Consider the following 22,775-nt stretch of genomic DNA (forward strand, 5'->3'; position numbering starts at 1 on the left):
AATCTAAAAATGTCCATACGTATTTTTACATCCTATAGCCACACAATAGTGGTAGTTGTACAGCAGACATAAAAATGTTGATAAAGTAATATGTAAATGTTGCACTGTGCAATTGAATTAATATTGAATTAATAATTACACGGTTTTAATAATACTCTCCTGGATACCGTGAATAACACACTGTCTATTTCCCCTGCATTGTCTACATTGTTACATTGTTTTACATCGTTTACATTTCAATTGTTTACATAAATTGCTGCTGCATCTGGATACTGTGAATAGCACACTGTCTATTTGTCATGCATTGTTTACATTGTTTTACATTTCAATTGTTTACATAAATCTTTACCCTGAAAATTAGTGCAATTTACTGCGATTTTTCAAGCTGTATGCAAAAGAAATTTTGTTCTGTACGCACTTTGTGCATACAAAATGACAAATAAAGCTGTCTATGTCTATGAAAGTCAGCAGTATTATTCAGACCAGGGCCAGTAATAAAGTTGAGTTGTTGTACAGAGTTATGGCATGTGGCAGGCATGACTCCCTGTATCTGTTTGTTCAACTGTGAAGCTGTGGTCTGAAGGTGCACCACTGTCTGTCCAGTGTGGGGTGGAGTTGGTGGCTCCTCAACAAACAGTTGTGAAAAAGATGATACTGTAGACAACAGACTGGTGAAAGATCTCCAACATCTTGTTGCCCCCGAACAGATTTGACAAGAAATGCAATGGCTCCCGACCCAGGTCTTCAAGTACCCCTGTCCTGCATGTTGTCTCCTTGCTGTCAAACACCTGGATTATTAGGAGGTCTCTGTTGCAATTGGTGGCTGCAGAGGAGGTCGTGCAATCATTTGAATCAGGTGAGCTAGAAAAGACACACATCTAAAACATGCATGACAGGGGTACTTGAGGACCAGGGTTGGGAACCACTCCATTAAATGATCTATGCGTCCTCAGAAAGTAGTCTGCTTATTCCTTTCCTGTACACAGACTCAGTGTTTGATTTCCAGTCCAATCTGTTGTCAATCACAACTCCTAGGTATCTGGGTAACTGGGCAAGAAAAAGACAATAAAGCTGTCTAAGATTTGCCTCAAACCATCACGATGATCCCCAAAACATTTAGAAAAATATTCAATAAACCTGATGGGTAAACACAGAACTTTTTGGAATATGGGTGTTTTGTTACATTAAATGCTAGAAACCAACACGGAACTTGAAAATAACACACCCATACCTAAATACGTTGGTCTGGGGCTGCTTTGCAGCATCCGGACCTGAACAACTTGATGTTGTTGGAACTATGACTTTTTCTTCCTTATAGAAAATCATGAAGGAGAACATCCAACCATCCGTTTGTGACCTTAGGTTCAAGCACACTTAGATTACGCATCCGAACAATGATCCAAATTACAGTTGCTGGCTCTAAATGGCTCAAGAAATAGAGTAAAGGATTTAAAGCGAGCTAGTCAAAGTTTAGACCTAAATTCAGTTGAGATATGGTGGTATGACCTTAAATAAGCTATTCACACTGAAAACCCCTCCAATATGGCTGCAGTTAAAACAGTTCCTCCACTGAAATGTAAAAGATTCAACACTTATCCTAAACACTCGATAGCAGTTGTTAAGTTAGGGGTCAATTCCTTTTCACATAGGTTGATTTGGACAACTTGTCCCCCCTTAACAAATAGAATAATTTGAAAAACAGAATGTTTGCATTTCCTCAGTCAGGTTAACTTCACCTGATATTAGAATTTCTCTGATGACGTAAAACATGTGTGTGTGATTAAAAAAAAGAAGCAAAAACATGAAATCTGTATTGTTTTATGGCTGTTGGTGACACCAAGATGTCCCTCTTTCTACAGTTCCGAGTTTTAGAGATTTTGATTCACTTCCCTTACATACTACCCACTGTGTGCGGTGGCAATATGAGGTTGAGTTTTGAGTCATAGTACAAATTATTTTAAATTACTGTTTCTTTATAGATGTAGACCAGTTTAAGGGACAAGGTATTTTCTTGTCACCATCTCCTGCTTTTTTTTTTTTTTTAAATGGCATGACTTTTATCTTTCCTATTCTAAAGAGTGGGTAAAAAATGGGCCTCTGTGTATTGTTAAAGTAAAACCCCAAGGAACCAGTAAGGTGAGTGATTAATAACTAAAAGTTACCTGATAACTCTGCTAAACCTAGAAAAGTTACTGACATTAATTTTATTGGAACTGTTAGGGATGCAAACATTTGTGATTAAGGCAAAAATAATTTAGAAATTCCTAAATAAATAAGACACACACACAGTTGTTAGCACTAATTACAAATAATGTCAGTTTTAAAATCATAAAGTAATCCTCTCATGAAACCTCGCTCCGATGTTAGTGCACCACCTGCACAGATTAAGGTGGGATTTTTTTTCTTACATGGATAGTATTATAAAAACTATAATAATGTCACAGTTCTGTTACGACTGAAACGGTAATTATACATAAAAAACATTAATTCTCACCTTGTTGCCCTATGTCGCATTTTCAAACACCACCAGAGGGCGCTGTGGACACAGAGTAAAGTGACTAACAGAGAACATAACTGATGTTGAGCAACACGTATATGCTGGTGGTAACTCGTCTTTTAGGGTTGTTTTTAAACTTTATTAACTGCCATGTATGCAAGGGTAGTTATATATCTTAGCTTCTAAAATTGGTTCTCTTTACCTCCACAAAGTAGTAAATATCTGTCACATTGATTGGATGTAAGATGTGCTGGGAATGCAAAATCGTATTGTTTTTGTCCTTGTTGCTGTAATCTTATAATAACTGTACTCAGTAAAAAACAACAACAACATCTGTAGATAGGATCAGAACAGATGTGCACATATGAAGGAAAAACGAGTACAACTGTGTGAAAAAACAAGAGATATTTATAAGTTAATGTGGAATACATTATTAACATTTTTAATCACATAATGATTTACATTATTGCAATAAATAAACAGTTACACTTCTTTTTAATCTTAGCAGGTGACATAAAAAGAAAAAGAATATTGCTTAGTGAGTTTCAGCAGTCTCCGCCCCCCCCCCTTCCCCCGTTAAACACAACAGATATAACTCTTTCAAGCATGAATCATTTAGATTTCTCTGAACAGCCCACAATCTACTCATTCATATTGCACAAACAGCATTGAGCTGGTTACAACTTCCTATCTTACATGAAATTTCACACTTTAAATCCATCAGTTTAACATATTTCCAAACAATTTTAAATTGGCCCATAAATACATATTTTGGAGTAGTTGTCACTCTCATCCATTTTCTGATTTTATGTCTGCAATTATAATGTCCCATGTTGTATTTCTATGTTTCTGCTTCTAAAATAAATTCCGTAAACAGGTTAATCTAAAGTGTAAATTTTAATGATTATGTCAAACTACATATAAAACGAGAACTTCATTCAAAACCATCTTGCTTTACACATTAGATGTTCTGTATTTCCATTTAGCAGATGCTTATTCATTCACGTAAGCATGGTGGTTGATTGTCACCCCTTTCGACACAAAGATCACGAGACTTTGACACAGACAGGCTGGAAAAGACACTGTGGAATCTAAAATAAATCACAAGAAAACAAATTTACATTAGATGATGGTGAAAAAAAAGTTGCAACTTTGTGAAGATACAAAATTTTCATCAGTGCAAAACTGCAGATTTCTGTTGTCAATTTTATTCATTTAGGTTGCTTATATTCTTTACATATTTCATAAGATAATAATAAAACGTGGAAATGCTAAGTTTTGATTCCCTTATGAAAATTAAAGCTGGGATTTTTGGCCCCCAGAGTACAATTATAAAGCTCTAAAATGAAAGCATGTCTTCAAGCATTTAAACTCCTCAAAGTCTTAGTTTATTGTTGTCAGTGGTGAAACTAAGTGATGTACATCATTATGGCTTGCAGAGAGGTCCAGACCCAGGGGAACATGCTTTCAACTGTTTGCTGCCAGTTAACAATTGACAGCTGAGCCTTCCACTTTTAAAGCTGATAAACTGCTCAGTCAGCTCTGAATCCTTCCTCAATTATGAATCACGCTGTTCCCCATCTGACTGCAGTGTTTCCATGTCACCCAGGCAGAACCGTGCTGTCCACAGCAGCCAGAGATAATCATTTCCACCGGTCCAGTTTTGGCAAACCCGACGACTCCCCTCTATGTTCCAACGGGTTGTGCTAATTGTTAGTAAGGAGAGAAGATTATAGGGGCATGTGTGGCCCTTAGAGGTCCTGGAGCAGGCCTGAAGAGTGTGGGGTTTATGAGGGGCCCTGGGATAATGGCTGTAGGACCTGCAGGGAGTCGTAGCGCCAGGGGCCCGGACGTCATGCTGCACAGTGCGGCTGGATTGAACGGGCTGGTCAAGAGCCCTGCCGGCAGGGCTTTGGACAGCTGCTTGTGCAGAGCCAGTTTAGTCTGAAAATTAAAGAAAAAAACAAAAGAAATAACACCAGCTCGAAGAAAGACCGAGTGGACAGCCGAGGTAGAACCTTCAACGTCCATGACACAAATTAGATCAGGAACAGAAACTTTAAACAGGCAGCGGCAAATAACAGTATCCATTTTGACAAGTGCTAAAAAAAACCCTGATATCTCGACATTGATGGACAGAAATAAAAACAAAACACCTTCAAATGAATCTTCACTTGCCCCTAATTGCCTACATGATAGCAGTGTTAGCACAGTAGCACACCTTGCGGCAATCGGAAATGAGTAAAGTAGCAGTTAACACTAGAAGACCCAGGGAATTTCATTTCTCTTGCCAGCCCCCCTCCCCTCTTCAAGTTTGTGTATTCACTCTACCTTGCTAACTGTTACTCTTGTAATGCAAATAACCTGTGATAAGACCAGTCCTTCTACAAGAGACTGGAGAAAGGCTGAAACAAACTGGGATCAGAACAGGACCATGTTCCAAGAACTTTTCATTACCTGGCCCTGCAACATCAGACCTTTTTTGCAGGAATATATTGATAAGTCATATCTAAATCTTTTATTTAGGCAAACCTATTGAACAACCAGATATCATACGGGTCCTAGTTCCTGAGCTGAGAAAAGGTCATAACCATGCTTTTCCAACAAGACAAGGCAGAGCCTATTTCTATTGTCCATTCACCAACAGACTCATGTATATTGCAAAGCTCACTATATGAAAGAAAGAATAATTGTATTTTGTCTTGTCTCGCGTTTTTATGTCATTCAAAATTTAATCTTAGAGAATGACAAACAGTATGCCTTTAGTATTGGAGTAACATTTATGTCACACAAGGAACAGCCGTAGTCCCCCCACCCCCCACTCCTCAACAGAGAGGCTTCAACTAAAACCAAAATTGAAGGGGGTGGAATGGTTCTGAGAGTTGTGAAGTACTGTTGGGGGGGGACTGGAGCCAAATACTTAGACTTAGACTTAGACTTAGACTTAGACTTTCTTTATTGTCATTTTGTAGCACAGAGTGCATACAGAACGAAATTTCGTTTTTTCATACAGCTCAGAAAGATTGCAGTAACTCTACAGGATACCTTGCAGTGAATTTACAGTACAGGATAAGAAAAATGCAGTGGTAAATCACAGTCAAATACAGGATAACTTTCAATTTAACTTTCGGATAAGGTGCAGCAGTGAGCAGTAGGCAGATTTAAATGTAAAGACAATGTAAGCAATGTAAACAAATATGCAGTAAATACCACCCCAAACAGCTCAGTTTTGAAAAACAACAGAAGTTATAACTTCAGAAAGTTTTTTTTAATTTCAGATAAAGAAAAGCAGTCTACATATGGATAAAGCACTAAATATAAAGTGGAAAAATGTAAAATACAATTGTGCCATCTAGCAGTTTCCACATTCCTATGGTGAGCCTTTCCTACATTTGCCACAGGTAAACTGCATTTACATTCTTACAATTGCCTTTTAATTTGCAAATGGCGCTCACTCCACCAGAGGAGAGCCGTTAACACCTTTGGGGGGATACTGGATACAAACTAGGTGCAGACTAAAGTCTGCACTTTGGGACTTTGAGTGTTAAAAATCTCCAAAAGCCATGGCTTCAAACACTGTGGGATTATTTATTTATAACAGCAGCAGCTATGTAGGCCGGTAATTACTACAGTGACTGTTTAGTCACTGTGTCATTCCTGTTGAGAACGTTGCTTAGATTCTCATGCAACCAGTTTTCACAAGATGGGCAAATGCTCAAAATTCAAAGCTATATTAATTTGGAATTTACATAAAATAACAGAAACACCTATTTCCTGCTAGTAAATACACAGTTTGGCATACCATTATGATCGCCTGACTACAAATGTGCAAAAAGAGCCTTGCCTTTTTTTGTCCAGTATTTACAGGGCTTCTAAATCAGTCTAAATGTGACAACAGCACCCCCTGCTGTTTGGTCAGTACCTAGCATCAGTAGTCTGACAAATACCCTGAATAAACTCCTGAAAAAGTACAAAACTTAACACAAGTAAAGTTTTGTCTTTAATATTAACGGCTTGAGATATTTTTTTTATATTTCAGGTTCATAGCTAGTTAAAAGTTGACTGCAGATATGAGTCTGTTTAATAGCCATTTATATTGTTGTTAGTACTATATAGTTAAAAAAACTGTGGCAATGTTGAAACATTCTAGTTGTTAGAAAGCATTGTTATATGTTATAAATTTCAAAAGGGATTCTGGGTAATCTTCAGAACGACAGCTTTAATGCATTAAAAAAGAAAATGATAAAAGTTAAATTTCTTTACCCATTTTGTTGAGATGGTGGTAGTGCCTCCTTCTTTAAAGGGAGTCATTACAGAAAACATTTGAGAACCACTGAGCTAATCTATTATGTTCAGACTGCAGGGAAATGCGACCCAAAGATGATCTTTTTGCCCAAATGCGACCCAAATACGTCTTTTTCACGATTGTGTGAACGGCCTAATTCCGATCTTTTCATCTCTAAAAAAAATCCAATCTATGCCACTTCCATATACGGTACAAAATCAGATACGTATTGCAATTTTTCCAAATCGTCCGCTGTCTGAGCGGCCATGTCACATTTTATCTGTCTTTCACGTCACTCTCCTGTCTCTCAGTACACATCCAGACAAAGAAGCAGCAGTTAGCGCTCCATAAAACACTGTTGTTAACAGCTGTGCTGCTTTCTTCTTACCTTACTTCATCTGGCTATAACGTGGTCTTAATATTATTGGCTCCAATTGCTCAACTGCTTTCTATTAATAACAAGGAGAGATGCCAGGCAGTATCGCAAGTTTTTTTTTTTAACAAAACTTTATTGAACACTTCTAGAAACAAACAAAACCATTACTTCTTCTGTTATCTGCGCATGCGGGTTGCTTTGCAGTCTTGAACCGTTCAGACAGCATTTAATAATAATAATAATAATATGAAAGGCCACCTAAAAAAAAATCAAATTTCAGCAAAAAAATCTGAATTGAGCATCAAGACCTGCAGTGTGAACGTAACCTTAGACTGTACGACATGGTCCAGCTATTGCTCCCCTGTATGCATCAATGAACCTCTGCAGCGCCTGACCCACTGGGTCACTAATGTTCACCAGTAAACACCAGTGTTCCTCCCTTGGACGTTTTTGACAAATAACTACCATTGCAGACTAGGATTGGGAAATTATTGTATTTATTGTTATCGTGAAATTCTTTTGATCGACATTAGAATTTGGATTTATTGTGAAAATAAAAAAAACTCAACTTGATGTTTGCAACCCTCCCCAAAAAACTAATAGTACTGTTGGAATTGATACAAAACAATTCATGTCGGGCTTTGATTGCAGCTAAATGCAGCCGCGGAGAAAAAGTCTATAGCCAAAAATTGATTTTAAATACTTTTTAATATAACTTCTGTCGTTACGGCAAGTACCACAAAATGCTGTGATAAACCTTGACGTCTATATTGTCCATCCCTACTGTAGACTGTGAAGAGCTGCATTTTGGAGTATATGTGGGTGTATTCATGCGTGCACTTGTGTGTGAGCGAGACTCTTACCGCTAAGACAGCATTGGGGTGGAGTTTATTATAGGGGGTAAACTTGGCTTTGACAGGCTTCCCAGCCAAACGCTCTTTGTGTCTCCTGCTATTTGTGTGCTTTAAAAGAAAAGACACGTAAAGCAACCCGGTAAAGACAGCTCTACCCAACTATACAGCCAACAATTACCATGCACAAACTAAAAGTATGACACACTGTCCGTCTTTTAGTTTTCATGTAGATGTAAGTTGTTCATGCAGTTGTCAAATGTGCCAAACAAAATGAAATGTACCTGCTTTAGCTGTGTCTCTGAGTTCACAGACACTTGGCACAGTTCACAGTGAAACGCTTGATTGGTTGCGCCAGCGACCGTTCTGCTCTTGCTTCCCATTCGTTGTTTAATCCGACCCTTTGGTCTTTGCGTTGACGCCACCTTGACCCTGCGATGTGGCAGGCTGGTGCTCTGACCATCCAGCATCTGTTTGTGCTTAGACCCTGAATCAATCAATCAGAGGAGAGGGTAAAATGTCAGCATAGGAACGCAGTGCAGATGTAAAAAAGGTCTAAGCCACGGGTGTCAAACATACGGCCCGCGGGCCGGATCCGGCCCGCCGAACAATTTAGTCTGGCCCTGTGGCTAAATGCATTATCATTATAAAAATAAAAATAAAAAATATATATATTTTTTTCCCCACAGTGTCCTGTCTGGCAATGTGGCAATAAGAATTGTTGTCTTAATGCCAAAAAGAGCTCATCAGATTTGACTTTCACAAGTGGAGCAGTACTGCTTGTGCCATAGTGCTCCGCTTGATTTATGAATGTGAATAGTTTATTATGATTCATGCGGGGAATATCTCAAATGATATGGACACTACAATGGGAAAGTAGGAGAGAAAAGGAAGAACAAGAAGAAAAAAAACAAAAGGTGAAAGAAAGAGGAGATAAAAGGAATATAATGATAAAACAAGTACTTTGTTTAATTGAAAATATGCAGTTCCTATATTGTCCACGAGGGGCGCTGTGTTTTCATTAGCAGATTAAGCTTCAGGTGTGGAAAAATTTTAATAATTTCTTATTTTTTATCTGTTTGATGTATTTTGTCATGTTGGACAGTGTTTTTAAGTTCCAAAAAATGTGAATAAATGTTTTTCAACATTGTATAATCACTGTGATCAGTTCTTATGCATAATGCACAAGTAAATGTTTAACTGAGTAAAAGTATTGTTGAAATTGCACATACTTTTCTTAAAAACACTGAGGTTGTTCATGATATATTGTGTAAAAGTAAAATTAATTTAATATAAAAATCAACAACAAGTCCACTTTTATTAGTTCTATTTAATCTTGCAATGAGTTTACTCGTGTGGCCCTCTTGAGATCAGATTAAGCTGTATGCGGCCCCTAAACCAAAATGAGTTTGACACCCCTGGTCTAAGCAGTTAACAGGGTTGACAAACTAAAGCAGTAAAAGTGAATACCGCTACAGTGAGACTCTAGCTGGGAGCTGGAGTTGACCGTCACTTTGCACGTTGGACAGTGGAAATCCTTTTTGTTGTTTTTGGCCTCTTTGACCTCTTTCTCCTTTGTGGCCTCTTCCTCCTCTCCTGCCATGGGGCTTCCCTGAGGATCAGAGTCTGATGCCGAACTAGTGGCCGCGCGGCTCCCATCTTCATGTGGGCCGTCTGAAGGGACATCAGAAAGCTGGGAGCCATCGGAGACTTGAAGGGTCTGGTGAGCAGAGGGGGGTGAGGAGGAGTCTGTGCATGAAGGCGTGGAAGATGGAGTGGTTGTTTGCAAGTTCCCCTGGCTGCTTTCAGGATGCGGCTCTGCAGGTTGGGATGAGGCGTTTGGGTCTGTGGACAGATGAGGGAATGAAAGCTTTTTATTTCCAGCCATCGGTTGTTTTCACACAAATCTTCTTTCATATGTCTACAAAAGCTGAGAACGCACGTATACGCCGTCATTAACTTTAATATAATTAATTAATGCATAATAAATACTTATGAATGAGTTATAAAGTGTTAATTAATAACATATATATAATCTATTAGCTATCTATAAGGGGAGCCTTATGGTAAAGTGGTGCCTCATGTTTCTAATGACTATGAATGTGTCAGGTAGCACGTTGTCATAACCTTGCTTGCCCTGTGTTGGAGAAACACTTTCAGGTTGTCCTATACCAACTTCGGTTCAGGTTCATTTTGGGATATCCTAAATGAGGATTAACACGGGTATTGTCTTAAAAACAAGCTTAATTTTAACAAGATATAATTAGAGCAAATACTTTTTATCTTTAACCAAAGGTCATGAAAAAAACTCCCAACCTAAATGTCCTCTTCTGGCTTCTGCACAGGTTGGTTTTGCGTACAAAGGACACTTCTTGGGACATCTCTAACAACTTTACGACATCTATAATGCGTCCATTTCATAAAAATGTACTCCCATTTGTCTGTCGTACAATAAATCCCCCCCCCCTTCATTTAACTGTACTTTTTGTCTGTTTTTGTTATACCTCTGTGTAATATTGACTTATTTAAACCCAAGATGCTTAGACCTTTCTTGATAAACATTTTGGTAAATTTGCTCATTTGATTTTTTTTCCTAACGATTAAGAGAAAGTTCTTCATGAGCGTTTACAGTGCTTAAGATAAAAAAATACAGACATTCAGCAGGATCCAGGATAAACATAAGTGTTTATCCGTCCGGTTTTATTCTTTCTTCCATACTTTTCATAGAAATGTTTGATTGTGCCTTATTCGCTATCATTTCTTAAATTTTCCCATCTTTTCCTCTTTTTCCTGCCATGTTAATCACTCTTCTTTTGTCACTGTGCCTCTCTGTCATTTGTTGGCTCCCTCCACAGAGGCTCTATCCGTCACCATCAATCAACAACCATGGCAACCACTGAGTGTAACAAGCTTATTATTATGTGCTTTGAGGGAAATTGGTAGGTGCTGCAAAGAAAATGGGAGAGAGGGGATCAATAATAGAAAAGGAAAAGCAGACATAGGGAATAGAGAGGAAGACGGTGATATTTTGTTGTCTGGTAGAATGAGAGGCAGAGTGACTGATGGATAAAAGGAGTAAAATAGTAAATTGCAAAGTAATTACTGGAAAGGCAGCCCAGTGTAGCTTAAGAATCAACAGCTGCAACAGTAAGAATGTGGTAAGGATCCAGGAAGTAGACCAGAAAACAGAAATTTGTGGGAATTTTGCATTTCATATTTCAATGAAAACACCACAATTATCAGAGGAAAAATAGGCTGATATCTATTTTTGAAATAACATATTGAACACCTTATTTTCTAAGTAGACGCTCAACCTACTTAACAGCTTTAAACCTAATTTTCATAGGGTTAGTTTAAAAAACAGATATTATTGAGTTAAATTTTTTACCATGCTTTAGTTTTTACTTTTTTTTCTACTTTATTTGCAAGTGAAGAACAATTTAAATTTGAAATCTCATTTATAAAAGTGTTTTTGGCATGTCAGTAGTAGCCCAAAAAATGTTTTTCACTTTATTTCAAATTCTGACAGTGGCTGTCGGTTACTAAAAAAACGTCACTCATTACCATTTTAAATAAAAATATGAAAAACGCCTCTGAAATATTCTTCATTTTTCCGGTTAGATGATCTGAAAGCTTATAGGAAAAGCACAACCTTTTAATTTCAGCATTTTATTCACCAGAGGAAAAAAAAATCACATATTAATAAATAATATGTCTTATTACATCTCTCACAATATAAATATTACTAATGTAGTTTAAGTTGATCAATGTTGATACATTTTGAATTAATAACCTATGACTTTGTTTCTTTGGAGTCTAAATATGTCCTATGCATTTCTCGTATTCTGGCCTCTAGGGTGGACAAGGACAGAAATAAAAACAATGAATAAATCTTTTCACAGTTGGAAACTGCAGCAATAAGTGAGGTCTTAGGGGGCTGCCTGAGGACACTAGAACTGAAGTTTAAGCAACACACCATCCAAGGTTGAGTGTGTTGCTGCAAAACAAAGGATTGTGTAGAAAAGCAGCTCATCTCCACTGTTAAGCATGTTGGAGGAGTAAACTGGGCCCAACCATTTTGTAAAGGGTGTTAAAAATGGTCAAGTAAAAACTTTTCACAGGCTAAAAAAAAATAAAATAAATAAAAGCACAAAAATTGTAATATGACTTTTTTTCTACCAGCTCAACAATAAACTAAGAATGCAAGATTTTGATTTAATAAAACAGTAATGTTTATTGTAGAGAAGGGATGCGTAAACCCCTGTAGTACAAAACTTGAAAAGGGTTAAGCAAATTGTTTTTGCTTTGATTGAAAATAGTTGCGTCCTCAGGAATAAGAGGAAGATTTGGGTCACTCTTGCTGTATTTAGTAAAGTTTAATATACTAATTAAGTCTGCTTTTGGGTAAAAGTCAATAGCTTTATATTTAGTATATTATTAAAGTGAATGCAAAATGTGGTTATTAATGGTATTTAGTTTCCAATTAACAACCTAAACTTAATTTTTAATCTTTGTGACAAATCTATTTTCTATATAAGTACAAACAAAGTCAAGCAGGGTTATAGGTTGCATTTTAAAAGACTTGGATCATAAAATTCTACTGGTGCAATAAAAGATTAATTTATTTTGATGCCTTTTACACATCTTTACCATTGGTGCTGAAATATGCGGTCTGGCACTGTGTGTCCACGTTGTATGATGGTGACAGTGAAGTGCTGTTTGTGATTTCTGTTGAGGAAATGATGATTTACAACCACAGTCACAATCAAAGAGTGCAACATGTCGTCCATCCTAAGATGGCATCTCTTCTTAACGCCTCTCGCTCTGCAGAACGTCTTCGCTTGATGGCTGTAATTATCTATCTGACGGAACCAGAGATAGCAGGACAGGTAATGGCTTGTAATTAACCAGCTGAGTGGCAGCTTCCAAGGCCTTGGTGCTCATTCCCTTCAATTACAGCTAATTACCCAGAGGGTGGTGAAGGGGGATGTTTTTTGAAATAAAAGAAAAAAGCATGTACCTGTTTTGTCTTTCAGCTCGACGGGCATCGTTTCTCCCTCCATCATCCCGGTCTTCCTGTTTCTGTCTTTTCCTGCAGAGGGCTGACTGTGTCCGTTCTTCTGTCGATTCTTCTGGGTCTCCATGGCCTTTAGCTTGCGAGCATGCTTGTGACCTTTGTAGTGGGCCTCTGCCTGGGTCTAGCCATCATACAAACACCCCCCCCCCCCCCCAAGACACACACACACAAAACGTGAACAAAAAGACAGAACAAGCAAAGAGGGCTTAGCCATTGTACAATATGGTCACAGGGAAGCTTACTAATGAAGTATAAGGAGGGAGAATACATAGATTAGCTTATTACCTTATTGGAGTTGTGGAAAAATTATCTATTTTAAGTCTCACGAGCTTGACAATAATCAGTCATGCATCAGAAATGAATATCAACAATTACTCATGATCTCCCTCTGAGCATATCTGCTCATCTTGCCTCTGATTTGTGCTGACAGAAAGTGGCCTGCCTGATTTGCTGTGACATGAAATGACCTTAAAATTCTCCTCTGGCACCAAAAACACATTTTTAGCAGATTTTGCATCGTAGATTTTGGATCTTGAAAATAGTGGTGAAATTTTGCAGAAATGATATGTTTGAGGGTAATTTTTTTTCTTATTCTCATGATTTACAGTAGCAACCATGGCCTAATCCCATTAAAACCCCTGGTGGTGAGGAAGACAATTTTTGGATGGACATTGAATTATCTTCTGTTAATAAAGTTTTGCAATGGGAGGGTCCTAGATAATTCCAATTGGTTGAATGCTCTCAGTATATTCTCAGTCATCTTCCAGTTTAAACTCTTCCCAAATGTATATTTTAAACTAAAATCAGGAATATCTGGTATTTATACTTTGCAAACATTTCAAACCAGCCACTTATGTTGACTATCCCATTAATTTACGGTGCTTACATTCAAACCCATTAATAAAATCAGCTAATCATGGCACAAATATCAAATAAAGTTTTTTTTTTAAAGAAAGAAAGGAAACTTCCACAGTGAGTAATCCTCGCTGTAAAGTTATTTGTTAGGAATTTAAACTAGTACAAGATTTTATAGCATTCATGTTCCGACATGCAAATAAAAGCATTTGTTACTTCTGTATCATTAATCAAGTTTTAGTGTGAATGAAACCAACAGTCTACAACCTGCTGGAGTTCTCCCATTTCTTTTTGCTCCAAATGAGAGCAAACATGGCAGTCTGCATTATTAGTTATTGCTAATTAGTCTAATCTGTGACAGATGCACTTTCTATGGTATACAGCTAATTGACAAAGTAATTAAATACATTGTTTTTTTGTGTGACTGGAACTTGTTACACTTTACCACAAAGCTAGGATGGACAGTATTTATCTCTCAAAGACTAACCGCCATGAAACAATCTGAGATTTATGCTGCATTGTTGTAATTTCACGGTTTCTTATTGCATTCTGGACTCGGGTGTTGTAGTGAGTCCAGATCTGCATCCCCAGATAGCAGCGTTACTATGGAGGACCAATCCTGCCATAATTAAAAATACACACAGAAATAAATGAAGGACTTAATAATATAAAATGGCTTAAGAAAAGTGGCTAATAATATGAATTTGTGTGCCATTTAATGTGACAAAATAATAAAAATAAGATATTTCTTCAACAATTCATCAATTATTCATCAAAAAATATATATTTTAACTTACACTTTTATTTTTACTTTTCTTCTTTCTTTTATGCTGACTTATTTTTAACCCTTGTATTTCTGAAACAATCATTTATTTCTGCCTCTAACTTTTCTAGCTGTTTTTTTACCCAAAGGATTTACGCCTGCCCTTTTATTTCCTTTTCCCCTTTTTCCACTTCGTGTATTTCTACTTCTTGTTTTTAAAGCAACATTTCTAAAGCATGTTTTTCCTCCACCATAAATATTTCTTTCTATTTTATTTTAAACTTATATTTTTGAAACAATCATTTATTTCTGCCTCTAACTTTTCTAACTGTTTTTTTACCAACCCAATTTTTGCCTGCCCTTTTTATTTCCTTCTCCCCTTTTTCCACTTCGTGTATTTCTACTTGGTGTTTTTTTTACTTCCTCTTTTTCCACTTTGTTTATTTCTACTTGGTGTTTTTTTACTTCCTCTTTTTCCACTTTGTTTATTTCTACTTGGTGTTTTTTTACTTCCTCTTTTTCCACTTTGTGTATTTCTACTTCGTGTTTTTTTACTTCTTCTTTTTCCACTTCGTGTATTTCCACTTCATGTATTTCTACTTGGTGTTTTTTTTACCTCCTCTTTTTCCACTTCGTGTATTTGTGCTTCGTGTTTTATTACTTCCTCTTTTTCCACTTGGTCTGACTGCAGCTGTTAATGTTAATACGATGGCAGGGAGGGAGGGGGGAGAGGGGGGCGGTGTCACCGGCAAAGCTTCACAACTATTGGCCAAGGCCTGCCTCCCCGGAAACGAGCCTGCATCAGCTGGCCGCTTTCCCAGAATGCACCGCGGCCGCAGCTTGCTTATGGACAGTGCTAACAGATCACAGTGGTAAGTTAAAAATTCCCTTTTCTGCTGCTGTTGTTCTTTAAAAGTACGTTTGAGGCGACAACATTATACTTTTAAGCTTCCCTATATGGCCTGTTTACAGAGTTAGTGTGTAATTAAAAAAGAACAAGTCCGACATGAGTGGACCACAGTGAACCGCAGATTCATTCGGGAGCGTCAGAAAGCTATGGTGCGTTCAGGAGCATGGGACATTTCATATTTACAAGGAAAGAGGCATAAAACGGAACAGAACTTCACTCATACAATATTGTGTCTATCCAGAAACAGTGTGGGCTTTCTTACAATACTGAATGCTCTATAATTGTATTTCGGTTATTTTTTGATTATGCACACCTGCTAGCTTTTTATTCTGAAACTTCTAATGTCCCATGCTCCTGAATGCACCATAGCTTTCTGAATGCGCTGTGCTGTGTAGATAGATGCACGGCTGATCTTCCGCTGAAGACAAAGCTTTGCAGTTTCAAAACTCATGTCGGCTCTCACGGTTTACTGTTGTGTGAATGACAAGAGACCACAACAAATAAATCAGCCATTCCTCTAGGGAACGCGAAAGTATTCTGAGGTAACGCAAAAAAATATATATTTTCCCCATGTCCCCTAAAGGGCTCTGTATACACTTACCTCGGCCTTGTCGTGTGTCAAGTGCTGCTGGTTCTGATGTCGTTTTTTGTTGTTTTAATTCGGCAAAACGTTCATTTTTGTGTTTATCTCACTGACTTGTGTTGCTTTGCTAGCTCAACTGTGCCAACTGGTAGCCATTTTAATATTAACATGCCTATTTCCTACTTTTATCTTAAAAAAAACATTGAGGATGGTATTGAACAAGTGATAAGGTTGTGACTGACCACAGCATTGATCATTAAGATAGGAAAAGTCATTTCTATGTCTGCCCACTTTTACAGTGATTAATCTATAAATTATGTGCAGTTAGTTCAGTTCATTCTCTTAGTGAAATGGCAAAATTAATCAATACATCTTACAATGAGAATCTTAATGGCAACTGGCGGGCGATAGGGCGTCAGGGAGGTGATTGGGTCCAGGAGGCATGGGAACGCACCATTGCAGTGTAGAAAAAAAATCCCTTAGGTGGGTATAAAGCATTTTTATACAACGGAGAGCGCCACAGTACCAGTGAGTGATGGACAAAGCCTACATTGTCGATGTAAACATTCAAAATCTTTCCCCGTGCGTCACACACACCCTGCAGGATGATTGAAGGGAAGAGTTTTCTGTTTAAATAACATTTATTTTGTGGCTCTGCAGGTGGAACAATTCGCACGTCACCCATCAATGGCACCGACTGCTCCTTTGAGCAAAACCAGCACCCACTCCCTCCAAATCTGGTCTTTTTGGGAAGAAAAGTTTTTTTTTTTAATGATCCCCATCAGGGAGTTCATGACTCTGTGCACCACCTGGCACACAAGGGCATCACAAAGATGTCGGCTGTTTCCCTATAGGATGCACCGCCGCCAGCCAGAAGAGGGTCACCAGCACTCTCCTTATCCTCACATGTTTTGTTGGTGTTTCTTCCTGTAAATAAAAAATGCCAAATGTTACTATAATTGTTTTTAAATTTCTCACCTTTTCACATCATAAAACTATACCTGGTTAACATGTAAATTGATATAGTTCTCAAGAAAGAAAAAGTAAAATGTATAGTCCTGTAAAACTAGTCAAGTATAGCAAATGTAAGAAATGGCTTCTCTTCTCTGGTGTTTTTATAATGTAAAGATTCTCATTGTGAGATGTATTGATTAATTTTGCCATTTCACTAAGAATGAACTGAACTAACTGCACATAATTTATAGATTAATCACTGTAAAAGTGGGCAGACATAGAAATGACTTTTCCTATCTTAATGATCAATGCTGTGGTCAGTCACAACCTTATCACTTGTTCAATACCATCCTTAATGTTTTTTTTAAGATAAAAGTAGGAAATAGGCATGTTAATATTAAAATGGCTACCAGTTGGCACAGTTGAGCTAGCAAAGCAACACAAGTCAGTGAGATAAACACAAAAATGAACGTTTTGCCGAATTAAAACAACAAAAAACGACATCAGAACCAGCAGCACTTGACACACGACAAGGCCGAGGTAAGTGTATACAGAGCCCTTTAGGGGACATGGGGAAAATATATATTTTTTTGCGTTACCTCAGAATACTTTCGCGTTCCCTAGAGGAATGGCTGATTTATTTGTTGTGGTCTCTTGTCATTCACACAACAGTAAACCGTGAGAGCCGACATGAGTTTTGAAACTGCAAAGCTTTGTCTTCAGCGGAAGATCAGCCGTGCATCTATCTACACAGCACAGCGCATTCAGAAAGCTATGGTGCATTCAGGAGCATGGGACATTAGAAGTTTCAGAATAAAAAGCTAGCAGGTGTGCATAATCAAAAAATAACCGAAATACAATTATAGAGCATTCAGTATTGTAAGAAAGCCCACACTGTTTCTGGATAGACACAATATTGTATGAGTGAAGTTCTGTTCCGTTTTATGCCTCTTTCCTTGTAAATATGAAATGTCCCATGCTCCTGAACGCACCATAGCTTTCTGACGCTCCCGAATGAATCTGCGGTTCACTGTGGTCCACTCATGTCGGACTTGTTCTTTTTAAATTACACACTAACTCTGTAAACAGGCCATATAGGGAAGCTTAAAAGTATAATGTTGTCGCCTCAAACGTACTTTTAAAGAACAACAGCAGCAGAAAAGGGAATTTTTAACTTACCACTGTGATCTGTTAGCACTGTCCATAAGCAAGCTGCGGCCGCGGTGCATTCTGGGAAAGCGGCCAGCTGATGCAGGCTCGTTTCCGGGGAGGCAGGCCTTGGCCAATAGTTGTGAAGCTTTGCCGGTGACACCGCCCCCCTCTCCCCCTCCCTCCCTGCCATCGTATTAACGTTAACAGCTGCAGTCAGACCAAGTGGAAAAAGAGGAAGTAATAAAACACGAAGCACAAATACACGAAGTGGAAAAAGAGGAGGTAAAAAAAACACCAAGTAGAAATACATGAAGTGGAAATACACGAAGTGGAAAAAGAAGAAGTAAAAAAACACAAAGTAGAAATACACAAAGTGGAAAAAGAGGAAGTAAAAAAAACACCAAGTAGAAATAAACAAAGTGGAAAAAGAGGAAGTAAAAAAAACACCAAGTAGAAATAAACAAAGTGGAAAAAGAGGAAGTAAAAAAAACACCAAGTAGAAATACACGAAGTGGAAAAAGGGGAGAAGGAAATAAAAAGGGCAGGCAAAAATTGGGTTGGTAAAAAAACAGTTAGAAAAGTTAGAGGCAGAAATAAATGATTGTTTCAAAAATATAAGTTTAAAATAAAATAGAAAGAAATATTTATGGTGGAGGAAAAACATGCTTTAGAAATGTTGCTTTAAAAACAAGAAGTAGAAATACACGAAGTGGAAAAAGGGGAAAAGGAAATAAAAGGGCAGGCGTAAATCCTTTGGGTAAAAAAACAGCTAGAAAAGTTAGAGGCAGAAATAAATATATGTTTCAGAAATATAAGGTTAAAATAAAATAGAAAGAAATATTTATGGTGGAGTAAAAACATGCTTTAAAAATGTTGCTTTAAATACAAGAACTAGAAATACACAAAGTGGAAAAAGGGGAAAAGGAAATAAAAGGGCAGGTGTAAATCCTTTGGGTAAAAAAACAGCTAGAAAAGTTAGAGGCAGAAATAAATGATTGTTTCAGAAATACAAGGGTTAAAAATAAGTCAGCATAAAAGAAAGAAGAAAAGTAAAAATAAAAGTGTAAGTTAAAATATATATTTTTTGATGAATAATTGATGAATTGTTGAAGAAATATCTTATTTTTATTATTTTGTCACATTAAATGGCACACAAATTCATATTATTAGCCACTTTTCTTAAGCCATTTTATATTATTAAGTCCTTCATTTATTTCTGTGTGTATTTTTAATTATGGCAGGATTGGTCCTCCATACGTTACTCCTGTATTTGTGTTAATAATTCTGTGTTGTGTTTATCTATTTTAGCAGTGCAATGTTAGTTTAGAGGTTTATTTAAACTCTTGTTAAACTTCTAACATTTTTAATCTTTTAATTTTACTTTACTTGGTAATTATGACTAAAGAGAATTGTTACAGATCACTGGCGCTTGATGAATCCGCTGAATTTATGAACATAAATAAATGATATAAAAAATATAACCATCTTTATTCCTTGGGAACAAACTGTCTTGACACGCTGCACCCTTTCTTAAGATGAAAGACTCAAATGAAAGCCCTGAATAAACAAAGTCAGAGTGACAAAATATTAAATATCTGCTCTTATGCAGTGCTGCAACATAAATTGGCCTTGTTCAAATGATTCACATAGGTCTCCAGGAACACACTGTGCAGCTGCCTGGTGCACATTAAAAATTCAGAGCGTTCAGAGGTGATTCTCTCATGACAATGTCCATGGACCGGTTGAACAGATGTCTTCCCATTATCACTTTTCATGAAACTTGGATGGCTGTACAAGCATAAAGGGCACCATCGAGGGTCAAAGTGTGATGTCAGACAGTCAGGGCAGAGCAAAGGGTATACAAGCCCCATGGCAATGATGAATGTCAGTGCACATTAAACATTCAGGGGATTTTTGTGTGTGTGTGTGAATCAGAGATAAAGCTTTCTATGTTCTGCATACTACCATACCACTATATTATCTGGCCTGACAGTGTAGTACAAATGTAGTGTTTCACCAAAAACACCTTTAAAAAACACATGGATAGTGTTTCTGCAAACTAGAAAACTGGTTTAAGTGCATCTGATTTATGAGAGTCTTAGGCTTTATTGTATAAGAGATCCTGAGATGTGTCAAAAATAATGAGCAATAACTTCCAATGAGATTCCTTTGGCTCTTTCAAGGTTTTTGATCAAAAACAGCAGCCATCAAAAAGCCTTTTAACAAGACAGCTCAGCGATAAGGCTGGCTTAAGCTGCATCCAGTTAACCACTAAAGCTGGTCACATCCTGCGACCATTTGTCCCAACATGTCTGCATCACAGAAACAGTGAAAGACAACATTACTGTAGGTGCCAATGAAACACTGCTTGATCTGACCTCATTTCAATCCGACTTGCCCAGTCAACTCTGTGAGTGCCTCCCTTGGTGGCTAAAAGGTACAACACCAGTTTACCTTTCACACCCCTTTATGCCAGGCTTGGTCCATGTATAGGTCACAACAAGACGAAATAACACCGTCTCGGGTGAAAATAAATCAAGATCCTTTCAACCATTCATTTTAAATAAAATGTACAGCGCTTTAGCTAATGATTATATTTTTACAGAAAAAAAAAAAAAACTTCTCTGGGTGCTTTTTGCAAATCAGAGGCAAATTTTGACCAGTCCTGAAGCTTTTGACTCACAGTTGAGTTGAAGCGCAGGTGGCAGATGTTACATGAAATGATGGGCTTCTTCCTGGGCTGAGACATGCCGAAGGTGTGGTTAATCACCGCTTTCTGCACTGGGTCCATCTACAAGGCACAAACACACAAACATAAACTCTCAGTGCTGCTTTACATAAAGATAACAGTGCAGTTAGATGAAAACAGTTAAGTATTTGCCACTTTTCTTTAAACGGCATCTTCTATTAAGGCAAGGCAAAACAAGTTTGTTTATATAGCACTTTTCAGTAACAACACGATTTAAAGTACTGTACATGAACAGAAAAACATTGGAAAGAGAAATATTACATAGGAAAAGAAAAACATTAAATTAACAAACAAATAAGCTAAGTAAATTATTGACTAGACTTATTTTATACATTAAAAATCATACAGAAAGCATAACATCACAGTACTTAATTGTTTCTATTCATAAGAACTTAACACGGTAAATCCTTTAATCAACAAAAACTTTCAGGGTTTTAAACCATTTATATTCTAAAGCAGCGATATAAACAACAACGCTCCCTATAGATCCTTATTTAGATATTTAAGGAGGCACTTCTGCTTCTGCTCTGTGTGAGTGGTTTATGTTCCTTTGGGCCATTTATATTTATATATATATATAGCTTTATATTGTAATTATCTGCAAATCTTAAAGATTTCTCTGACTTTGAAATGATAATAAGTCAGTTTTGCAGTGTAAACACTGTAAAATTATCACAAGTTTATAGCTAGAGCATTGGCTACCATTAGGGTTTTCTAAGCCATAGTTGTCTCTCCTGTCTCACCTTGAAAGCAATACAACACAGATGTGTGCATTGGTAAAATCCATTTAAAAGTTGTTACATCTTTTCGCTGGAATTTATAGTAACTCATTATTGCTATTAACTCTATTTAAGTTACAAAGTGTTATCGTTGTGACATAATCCTCAGTTGTGTTTTTTCTTTTTGCTACAGGAGCCTCACTTCCACCCTGAGCTTCTACTGTTGCTGTGGGAGTAGCAACAGGTCATTGTAAATGGCCCTATTTTGGACCAGTACTGGGGATTGCAGTACACAATGCCCCCCCCCCCCCCGAAAAAAACACAAAAAATAACAAAAAAACAAAACAGAAAAGGTAAAATGAATTATGAGAAAATAAATTCAGTGAAAAGATGTTACAGGTCTCATAGGCAAAATATGTCCTTTGCAGTGTTGGGCAAGTTACTTAAAAAAGTAACAAGTAATAGTTACAAGTTACTTTTACTGCACAATAAAAGTAACTAGTTATTTTGCAATTACTTTTCATGGTCTAAAATGTCAACCAATTTGGAAGACTGAGCCAATCATATGGGAGTTCACAGGGTTCCCAAAACAGAGCGCAGCATTTGGTATTTTATGTTGGCAAAAGAGCAGCAGCCTGCAAACATAGAAGCCAGTAAGAGACGCAGACTAGAAATAGAACAAAATACAACATTATATATCTATCCTGTTGAAGTAAAAGTGGGGCTTTACAACAGCAACACACTGTTTAGAAACAGAGTATTACCTTGTTGTCATTGGCAGGTTGTTGTACCGATTTGAGCCACTAGGTGTCATTTTTACCTATTCCCCCCTTTAAGCTTCCTCAGGCAATCGGCATCTCATAGGCCTCTATCTCACCCTTCTCCCCACCCTTCGCAGGGTTGGCTTTCCCCCTGCACTACATAAAAAAACTCTGCATGCTTACTTTATTTTTTCTTTATTTTATTTTATTTTTTAAATGATTGGATATAGTTTTTAAAGCAGC

At 37.3% G+C, this 22,775-nt stretch overlaps 1 protein-coding gene across 2 annotated transcripts in view; it reads right to left on the bottom strand.

The window, feature by feature from the left end:
- Positions 1-2,887: 2,887 nt before the first annotated feature.
- LOC105919501 (zinc finger protein 385C) overlaps positions 2,888-22,775 on the bottom strand; it is a 115,389-nt gene continuing 95,501 nt past the window's right edge. For both annotated transcript variants that reach the window (XM_036141842.1, XM_036141843.1), the window contains 6 exons: positions 20,987-21,094; positions 13,030-13,207; positions 9,480-9,854; positions 8,294-8,496; positions 8,022-8,120; positions 2,888-4,441 (listed from right to left, as the gene is read on the bottom strand). In XM_036141842.1, coding sequence (XP_035997735.1) covers positions 4,211-4,441; positions 8,022-8,120; positions 8,294-8,496; positions 9,480-9,854; positions 13,030-13,207; positions 20,987-21,094 — 1,194 coding nt within the window. In that variant the 3' untranslated portion in view covers positions 2,888-4,210. The remainder of the gene's footprint in view (positions 4,442-8,021; positions 8,121-8,293; positions 8,497-9,479; positions 9,855-13,029; positions 13,208-20,986; positions 21,095-22,775) is intronic.

This window comes from Fundulus heteroclitus, chromosome 10 (assembly GCF_011125445.2).
Source record: "Fundulus heteroclitus isolate FHET01 chromosome 10, MU-UCD_Fhet_4.1, whole genome shotgun sequence".
In the NCBI taxonomy this organism is placed as follows: domain Eukaryota; kingdom Metazoa; phylum Chordata; class Actinopteri; order Cyprinodontiformes; family Fundulidae; genus Fundulus; species Fundulus heteroclitus.